A 10,225-nucleotide genomic window follows, 5' to 3' on the forward strand; every position below is an offset into this window, starting at 1 on the left:
ATTTTTTTGTTATTTAAAATTACAAAAAATTCAATTCCGAGCTAGAGTTTACTGATATTGATTAGACAAAAAAATAAATAAATAAATCTAGCTTTCTTTATCTATCTATATATCTAGCTCTCTAGGCAGTAAAATGGGGCAACTGTAAGTCTTACGTCAAGAAAACAGAATGGAAGGTAACAGAAGGTTCTACCTATAGATATATTTCAGCTAATAACCTCAGAAAAATGACAGAACTCCAGAATTACAATTCAGCAGCCCCTAATGAATTAATGGGTGACACTGATGATCCTCAGTGATTGCCAACATTACCACAAAGGAAACAACAGATGTTATGTGTCTCCTGATGGAATTAACACAATGTCACTTCAGGAGTAATTCTGCCAACAAAGAGACAAATAAGTAAATAAACCTTAATCTGAACAAGCTTCGTATAACTACTGAAGATAAATGATACTGAGCATCAGGTATATTGAGTTATTTTATCCTTTGTAATGTATGTGATGGAGAATTTTCTATAATAAAACTATTTAATTATAAATATGTCTTTAAATTTGAAAACCCAAGTAAAATGGAAGCATTTTTAGCAAAACAGAAATCACTAAATAGGTTCATAAAAAAATATAAAACTTTTATTGAACAACAGCACCTGAAACTGTAGTCCTGATGTATTTTCAGGGCAAATTTTGCCCTCAAACTGTACCAGGATCAGCCAGGTTGAAAGGTCATTACACCAAATGATGAAGGAAAAGCTAGTCAGCACATTAAGTAAGCTCTTACAAGCCATATACGAAGATGGGAAATTACTCAAACACTTTAACAGGCTAACTGTCCTTGATACAAAGACCAGATAAGTATGCCCCAAGAAAAAAATATTTGAGTCAAGCTCACTCATAGACATATTCTAAATGAATTCATAGCATGTCCGGTACAGCTGCGAATTAATGCAGAAAGAGGCTGTGTCCAAGGAATGCAAAGATCATATGACATTAGAAAAAACTGTGAATTGGAATTTGCTACGTTAACAGAACAGAAAGCATTTTATCATGTTCTGAAAGTAAAGGGAAAAACTTTTGATAAAAATCCGTCACCAGTTCATACTAGTAACTGTTAGTTAGCAAACGTATAATAGAATAGAACTTCCGTATTCTAAAATCAACAGCACACATACGTAAGTGTGATCTGTTAAAACATTCCCACCAAAGTCAGAACTGGACATGGAGGTGTGGTACCATTTCTACTGTTCAAACCCGGACTGGTTTGCATAGCCAGCATAGAGCCATACATAGGAATACCAAAATAAAATTTATGGATTGTGAAAAGAGATAATAAGATCCCCTAATTAATAACTCCAAAGAAATTGGCTGTCAAATACTCAAATTTATAAGGAACTTCGGGAGACTGATATAGAGCACTACAGCAAAATCAGAAGTCTAGCCACACACAATAAATAACAGAATGTATCATGGAAAATATACCATTCAAAACAGTAGCAATATCCAAAATACACCTAAAAAAGAAACCCTAAGAAATATGTACATGAGCTTAATGGAAGCAAATATAAAAGAAAGTTACTAATAGACTTGGGTCAAAGAAGTCTCAAATAGAGCAATAATACACCACGCTCATTTAAAGTGAGCAGAATATTGTACAGATGTCAATTCTCCTTAAATTATTTACAGATTTCTGCCTTACCTGATGGATTTGGCTTCGGGTCAGCAGAAGAGACACAGCCCAGCACCAACAAGGAGTCAAGGTATGACACTGAGTGAGGACTGAGGGGAGAACCCACCCAAAAAGAAAGGGCAACAGAGAGGTTCCCGCCCCGGTCAGTCTTGGAAGGTCCTAGTTATGGCTGCTCGGCTCTGCACCCGCCTTACTTCCTACTGGGGTTCTGAGGGAAATGAAAGCCTTGGTCTGATGTGAGCTAACTTCACCAGAGGAAGAAGTCCCAGGCCCTGCCTGTCAGGAGTTTGGAAGGACCCCTATTTGACTTCCGCATAATTCCTCCACTACCAGTCCCCCAGAACCCCACGTGAGCTTTTATGCTGGGAAGCCCAGGTGGGCGTGGCCGGAAGTGCTCACCCTGACTTCCGTTACATGCGCAGCGGAGCCTGAGTCCTCGGTGGGAGAGGTGTAGAGGTGTGGTCTCATGCCAGCAAAGGGAGGGGACCCAGGACTGGACAGGTGTCAAGGTGAGTAACTTGCTAGACCTGAAGGGATGCACTCCTTTCAGAACCGAGGTGGCCCAAAGAGCCCGGCCCTCCTCTGGCATGCCCCGCCCCCACCCTGAACTCGTGCCTGAAGCGTGGCTGTTAGGCTTAACGCCCCCTCAGTTCCGCCGTGGGCATTCGTGGGATGGGAGGTCTTTGTCTGAAGGGGCAGGGTCAAGTCAGCAGAGGGAGGTTTCAAAAGACCGATCCGGAGTCAAGTTTAGCATTCTGAGTTAGAACTGAGGTGACAAGCCCCCGCAGAAAAGAGGAGGTGCGTGGAGTCCTGCTCACCCCTGTTTTGTGGGTTCCTAAAACAGTACCCTTAAGGGAAGAAGCAGAGGCACCTTTTCTGGAGCCCAAGTAGAATATCCTGATCGAGGCTATGCACACCATCTCTTCTTCCGTATTCTAGGGTGACCTCTTCGTCCTCCTAACCACTTGCACTCCTGCCTGCTGGCCCTGACCAGAGTCACCATGCCTAGAGGTCAGAAGAGTAAGCTCCGTGCCCGTGAGAAACGCCGCCAGGCCCGCAGTGAGACCCAGGCTCTGGAGGCTGCTCAGGCTACGGGAGAGTCCTCCTCCGCCGCCTGTCCCCCCTCTGGGGGTAGACGTGCTGCGACTCCTCGCCGTCCTCAGGGAAGCCCATCTTCCGTGAGTGCTGATGCAGCTCTTTCATGCACCGATTCAGATGAAGGTGCCAGAAGCCAAGATGAGGGGAGCCCCAGCTCGTCTAACGGCGCTGAGGTCTTACGCAGAGACCCACTAAACAAGAAGGTAGTTTTGTTGGTGCAGTTCCTGCTGCAGAAGTATAAGAAGAGAGAGCCAATTACGAAGGCAGACATGCTGAAGTTTGTCATCAAGAGGTACAAGTATCATTTCAATGAGATCCTCAAGAGAGCCTCTGAGCACATGGAGCTGGCCTTCGGTGTTGATTTGAAGGAAGTGGATCCCGTGCGGCACTGCTACACCCTCGTCAACAAACTAGACCTCACCTTCGACGGCACGATGCATGAAGAAGAGAACATGCCCAAGACCGGCCTGCTGATGATCGTGCTGGGCGTGATCTTCATGAAAGGCAGCTGCGCCCCCGAGGAGGAGGTCTGGGAAGTGCTGAATATGATGGGCGTCTATGCTGAAAGGAAGCACTTCATCTATGGGGAGCCCAAGAAGGTCATCACGCAAGATCTGGTGCAGCTGAAGTACCTGGAGTACCGCCAGGCGCCCGGCAGCGAGCCCCCACGCTTCGAGTTCCTGTGGGGCCCGCGAGCCTACGCCGAGACCAGCAAGATGAGAGTCCTGGAGTTTTTGGCCAAGATTCATGATACCGTCCCCAGTGCCTTCCCGTCGTGGTATGAAGAGGCTCTGAAAGATGAGGAAGAGCGAGCCCGAGCCCGAGCCGCAGCCAGAGCTCGGACCGCCGCCATGGCCAGTGCGCGTGCCCGGGCCTTGGCCGGCAGCTTCTCCCAGTCTAAGTGAAGTCTGTGCCGGTTGAACAGGTGCATCGCTGTTCTGACCGCGGAGGGGCGGGGCGGGGCGGGGCTGGAGAGGCGTGTGTCGTCTTTGTGTTCCTCTTGTGTATTGGTAACGCGGAATTTCACCTTTTTTTTTTTTTTTTTAGGTTTTATATCAAATGTTGAAGTTTGAAGCAGATTGTTTTCTTTGTGGAAGGACCAAGCAGTCAACGTTCTAAGTAATAGATGGCGAGGGTGGATCTGGAAGGAACACAGTGGATATCATCTTTGTGTTCCTGTTATATCTCATAAATGTAGAGGTTTTTTTTCCTTTTCTTTTTTCTTCTCTCTTCCTTCTGCTTTCTTTTTCTTTTTGTTATATTTCAAATGTTACTTCTTTAACAAAGTTTACATAATTTTCCAGTCTAAATTTATTAATGATTTTGGTTGTTTATTGCTACTTAATAGGTTTAAGATTAGGAGTTTTATTATTTAGTAAAACAAATTGGGAAACCTTTCATAGTAACCAAAACAGAGCAATAAAAATGGCATTGTAACAGGCATTCCCTTGGAAATGCGAAAAAATTTAGCAGTTAAATTACTGGCATCAAAAAATGGAGGGGAAAGAAGTAAAAGAGGTTCCAGTCTTGGTTTCCCCTATATATTTTAGTCTGTTCTGTAAGGATAGAAGATGCATACACGGATTTGTTTGGCTTATTAAAGAATGGAGGAGAAATAAAGTGTTTAAATACTAGAATTCATGCTTGCTGGCTCATTTATTTTCCAAATACTAATTGAGCGTCTGTTCTGTAAAAGTCAGTGTTAGAAAAGGGGAAGCTGGGATGTAAAACTCTCCTGGCCTTAGACTGTGCAGTCCAGGAACAGTAATCATATAAAGAAGATGGTGAAGGACCGTTTAAGACCTCAAGGACCAATAAGGAGGAAAGAGGTAAGGAGGCAGGGAGAGGGTTGGGAGAGGTGGGGCAGGGAGGGTGTCTGGCTGAACAATAAGATATAAATTCCCTGAAGAAAGGCAGTTTGGGATTTTTAGGAAACTATGAGTAGCTCAGTGGGATAGACTGTTAGTTTAAGCTGCATGGTGGGCCACATGGGGCTGTGGGACTGGCGAGCAGAGGCCAGACAGACAGATGGTTTCTCGGTGTTGAAGGACATGAAATGCCAAGTGGAATGCAAACCTGCTCTTACATTATTTTGGTATAGTCAGTACACCAGAGGAAGACCTCCTCCACAGGCAGAAATGGAAGGTATCCTGTGTTCTTGTTCAAGGGCAGTTGGGCGAAGAGCACAATCTCGTCATTTTAGGCATAGCATCTTCAGGGACTGCCGAGCAAGGGCGCTACTCCTTTAAGGTAGGGTGCTGCGAGGTTACTGTGTCGGCTTTCTTTGCTCTGAACTGGGTGGGCAACCAGGTCCCAATGCATTTAAAGGGCATTTTAATTAGATTATCATGAGTGTAATTTTGCCAATTCTAAGGGAGGATTGAATTGGTGGTGGTGAAATGAGTGAAAATAGGGGTGGTTTGGAGGAAAGGCACTTGGGAAGGGCTTGGTCCTTGACACATTCTGGGACATCTGAGTTGCCTCTGGCTGGGGGAGACTCTTCCACACCCCAGTTAAGTAACTTATCCTGAACTGGGGAAAACTTTCTTTAGTTTTACTTGCTAAGCAGCATTATGCGTTAATTTGGTGTTATTTGTCCTAGAAAGCTGCATATTCTGTGATACCTCCTGAATAAAAAAATAAAAAAAGAAGTAAATAAATCTCCCCAGAGGGAAGGATGGTATTGTCTGCAGGTAAAAGAAAAAAAAAAATCAAATCCTATGATAACTAGGATTCACTGAAGACCTACTACTTTCCAGTTACTCTGCCAAGTGCCTCGCACCCACTGCTTTTATTCCAGTAGTCCCACAGGTGGGGCTTACCAGACATACTTTGCAGCTGAAGAACTTGTAATTTTCTCAAGTTCACATGGCTGGTAAGTGGCAAAGCCAGGACTTGATCCCTGGTTGTATTTGACTGGGGCCCACACCTTTCCATTCCTCCAGCCTGGGGCGACTTTCTGTCTCTTCATGTTCCATTCTTCTCACTGGTCCAAGGTGTACCACAGGTCATTAAAAACTCAGGTGCTCTAGCCACAGTGCTAAAAGCAGTCCTGATGAAGGAAGGTGATATGAGAATAAGGCATGATTTGGGGGTTATCTGTGGGCTTTGTTTAGTGAGGCTCCTCTTGTCCCAGCACTTGCCTGCATTACAACCCTTGTCTCCTGTGTGTTCCTCAGTGTGCCCTCCTGTCCGAATTGGAACCTCCTTTGCTGACCACTGTGTCTGCTGGAGGCTGCACCCCGCTTCTTGTGATAAAGACAGTCTGGAATCACCTGCCGTTCCCTTAAAGCCTTCCACCTCTCTGCAGGTGGACCTCGGAGGTCCCATCCCTCAGTGGAACCATAGACAGTGAAGTTTAGATCCCGGCTTACCACAGCATCCCTCCCCCCATCCCTACAACAGTCTCGAAGTGTATTGCAAATGAACGGGGGGTTAGAGTCTTACTTACAGAATATGCTGGTTCTTGGGATGTCACCGAAGTTAGATAGGGGGTTTTGTAAACAGCACAGATGCTGTGAGTAGGATTTTGCAGGAGTGTGGTGTTTGAGACTGGCCACTGAACACATACACCAGTGACTGAGCTTACACAGATGGTCAGTAATGAAAGCCTCCCTTGTAATTTGTTCACCGTAGAAATCCCTGTGCAGCAAACATCTACTAAGGCTGAATTCCTCAGAACCCAGAGTTTTTCTAAGGGGGAAAAAAAAGGGTTTCTTGACAGACATACTGTCTTGGAACAGCAATGGCTAAAATAATTTGCCATCCTGCTGCTGCATCTTATCTCAGTACCTGCCCCAGAGGAAAATGCTGGTTTGCCTTTGGGCCTAATGGCATCTGTCAAAGTGTCCTGCACGTTCAGTCATGCCAGGGATGGCCCAGTCTCACAAGTTTTGACCATGCTTCCATAGAGGGAGACCATTCTCATCCTATAGAGATTCTAGAATTCATCTAAGAGGTGAGCACAGGAAGGTGCCATTGAGTGCAAAAGGTGAGCCCTCCTTTTTTTTTTTTTTTTTAAAGATTTTTTTTTTTTTTTTTTTTTTTTTTTTTTAATTTATGTGACAGAGAGACAGCCAGGGAGAGAGGGAACACAGCAGGAGAGTGAGAGAGGAAGAAGCAGGCTCCCAGCGGAGGAGCCTGATGTGGGACTCGATCCCGGAACGCCGGGATCACGCCCTGAGCCGAAGGCAGACGCTTTAACGACTGCGCTACCCAGGCGCCCCTAAAAGGTGAGCCCTCCTTACTGAGATTTTACAGGACGCTTTTGAAAATGAAATGTGATCCAGTCTTTGAAAGCACCAGCCACATAGCAGGATTGGAAAAAGATGGAAGAATTGCAAGGCAAACTGGCCTCCTTAGAAACTCCAGGAAGAGGGCTGTTTTCATAACAAATTCTAATAGTTGCTCTCTGTCGAGCACCTACCATGTTACAATTTATGGGAGAGGCTGCAAGTGCTCATGGACGTCATGTCTTGGTCTTCTTCCTGGGCTCACGGGGAGACTACATTCCCACCTTACTTAGGAAGGGTCATGCGACTACCGTGGACAGTGAAACAAGAACAGACACAGTGTTTGTCACCTCCAAGGTTTCTGAGAGCCAGTAGGCCTCCTCCATGCTTTCTGTTCTGTTCAGCAGCAAACCCGGAGACCCTTGTTGTGAAGTGGAGCCATTTGATGGGAGTTGCCTGGACCCCTGGGTCATCTGACGGAGGAGGCCCCCTGCCAACTCACATCGGACTATGTGTATGACAAACAAACGTTTGTTGTTTTGAGCCTTGGCAGGTTTGCTGTTGGATTAGCCATCAGTCACTCTATCTGATTACTACACAGCTACTATCTTTGTGGTGAGATGTATTTAAATATTTTAATAACGAAGGTTCTTGTAAAAACTTCGAACAGTACACATTAATTACAATCTCCCCTTTCCCCAAAGTTCAGCCCCATCCTCAGAGGTAATCACAATGAACAATGTGGTGTGTGTTGTTTTAAAGCTGACCTGAGGCTTTTTCTTATGTAGATGTGCTATAAAAATATATTGAATTTTTAAGATTTGTCATGAACAATGTACATATTGTTCTGCCTCTTAACCTTGACTTAATATAGTGAACACAAGATATTTCCATGACGGGACCTATAGATCCACCACACTCCTTTAACTGAGCCCTAGAATTCTTTCTTCTTTTAAAACAGGTTTATTGAGATATACAAAAACCAGCTCATACTTAATCTGTATAGTTTGATGAGTTTGGACATATGTACACATCCGTGGAATCATCATCACGATCAAGGTAGCAGACATACCCATCACCTCCAGAAGGTTCCTTGTGTCCCTTTGGTTTTTTGTTTTTCTAAAAACACGTCATATGAAATTTCTCAAAATTTCAAGTGTATAATACAGTACGGTTACCTGTAGGCCCAGTGTTGTACGGCAGATGTCTAGAATTCATTCATCCTGCCTTCCTGAAACTGTCAATAGAACAACTCCCCATTTCCCCCTCCTCCCAGCCCACAGTCCTATTTTCTGATTCCACAACTATGATGACTTTAGGTACCTCATGTAAGTGGAACCGCGCAGTGTTTGTCCTGTGACTGGCTCATTTCACTTAGCATAACGTCCTTCAGGGTTACCCACGCTGCCGCAAAGGGCAAGAGTTCCTCTTTTAAGGCAGAATAATACTCCACTGTGTTGACGCAAAACGAACAGATCTTTTTTTTTTTTTTTTTTTAATTTTAAGCGAAAAGGAAAGGAGTTTTACTTGAGCCCAAGTTAGGACAGCTCCCTGGATACACAATCTTCAAAAAGAGAGCGCTTCAGGGCAAGAACATTTGTTGCAGGGGTAGATATGGCTTTTGTTTACATAAAGAATGACAAATCATCGTGGCAAAGGACATTACAGAAAGTTACAGACTTTACCTTATGTTTTTAGTATGTGCAAGGCTGTGACTTTCATCTTACGGGAACCAGGGAGGTTTTTTTTCCCTTCATGTTTGGAATGTTCCTTTCCTCGTTGTTTTAGCGGAGCAGGTGTGCAGTGTGTTCGGGGCAGAAATAGAGCTCATGTTTCAAGGTTTTGCCGAGTCATTTTGACCTTGGTCAGTGTTAAAGCTTCTGTAGGAGCCTAGGAGCAGGGCCCACAAACATGTAAGTTGAAAATTTCCTTTATCAACTGTGTGTGTGTATGAATGTGTATATATTTATTAAAACATACGGGGCGCCTGGGTGACTCAGTCGGTTAAGTGGCTGGCTCTTGGTTTCGACTCAGGTCATGGTGCTTGGGGTTGTGGAATTGAGCCCTGCATGGGGCTCTGTGCTCAGCGGGGAGTCGGCTTGAGATTCTCTCTCCCTTTTCCCCTTCCCGACTTCCGAACGTGCTCTCTCTAAAATAAATAAGTAAATCTTAAAGACATGCATGTATATATTTATCACATTTTGTTTATCCATTTGTCTTCAATGGACATTTAGGTTCTTTACAGAACTTGGCTATTGTGAATAGTACTACAAGGAGGGCAAAAATGCAGATATCTCTTTAAGATCCTGAATTCCATTCTTTTGAGTATTTATACCCAGGAATGAGATTGCTGGATCATATGGTCGTTCTATTTTTAATTATTTGAGGAACCTCCATGCTATTTTCTATAGTGGCTGCACCACTTTACATTCCTACTAACGGTGTGCAAGGCTTCAATTTCTCTAATTTCTCCACATTCTCGCCAACACTTTTTTTTTTTTATAATAACCATCCTAACTGATATGAGGTGATATTTCATTGTGGCTTTGATTTGCATTTCCCTCATAGTTAACGATGTTGAGCATCTTTTCATAGACCTTTTGGCCTATTGAAGGAGACCTCGTCAGGAAGAAGATAGGAGCAATCAGGGCATTGTAAGTCTTGATTACACAGAGACGTTAATCATGTATTGTTGGAAACTCCAATCATCTAGTTCCAAGCCCTCCCCCCAAAAGGACCAGGTAAGGATCATCCTACTTATGTTTGTGCAATAATTAATTTAACCATTCTCCTCCTAATGGGCATATAAATTGTTTCCCATCTGTTGCTGTGATTAACAGGACTGAAATCAACATCTTCGAACATGAAATCTTGGGCAAATGTGCGTGCTTTCTCATAGGAAAGACATAGCAAAGTGCAAGCCTGATTAAAGCGGGTGAGTGTGAAGATTGGGAATTTTTACAAGTATTGTTGAACTTCTGTTCCAAAAATGCTATACCACTTCACAGTGTGTCCAGTTAATGTGTGTGAGTGCCTTATGTCCTCCTAGGCATTTTATTTATCACACTTCGAAATTTTGGTCAAACTTTGGGGTGAAAGATGGTCTCAATATTGCTTTCCTTTTTTCCAAACAGGTTGAATATAAAATTCAATGAATCCCTTACCCCTATAGAGTGGGATTCCTGCATTAATGTCTTGAGTGCCTGGAT

General features: G+C 44.0%; 1 protein-coding gene and 1 non-coding gene across 2 annotated transcripts; one reads left to right on the top strand and one right to left on the bottom strand.

The window, feature by feature from the left end:
* Positions 1-2,665: 2,665 nt before the first annotated feature.
* Positions 2,666-4,321, top strand: LOC113242191 (melanoma-associated antigen B18-like). The gene is made up of 2 exons (XM_026480158.4): positions 2,666-3,709; positions 3,832-4,321. The coding sequence occupies exon 1, from the start codon at positions 2,688-2,690 to the stop codon at positions 3,687-3,689; it is 1,002 nt and encodes a 333-aa protein (XP_026335943.1). The 5' UTR covers positions 2,666-2,687; the 3' UTR covers positions 3,690-3,709; positions 3,832-4,321.
* Positions 4,322-9,645: 5,324 nt separating this feature from the next.
* Positions 9,646-9,779, bottom strand: LOC113242287 (U8 small nucleolar RNA). Its single transcript, XR_003311855.1, has one exon. It is a non-coding gene; the product is annotated as a U8 small nucleolar RNA (small nucleolar RNA).
* Between the last annotated feature and the right edge of the window lie 446 nt (positions 9,780-10,225).

Source organism: Ursus arctos, chromosome X (genome assembly GCF_023065955.2).
Source record: "Ursus arctos isolate Adak ecotype North America chromosome X, UrsArc2.0, whole genome shotgun sequence".
In the NCBI taxonomy this organism is placed as follows: domain Eukaryota; kingdom Metazoa; phylum Chordata; class Mammalia; order Carnivora; family Ursidae; genus Ursus; species Ursus arctos.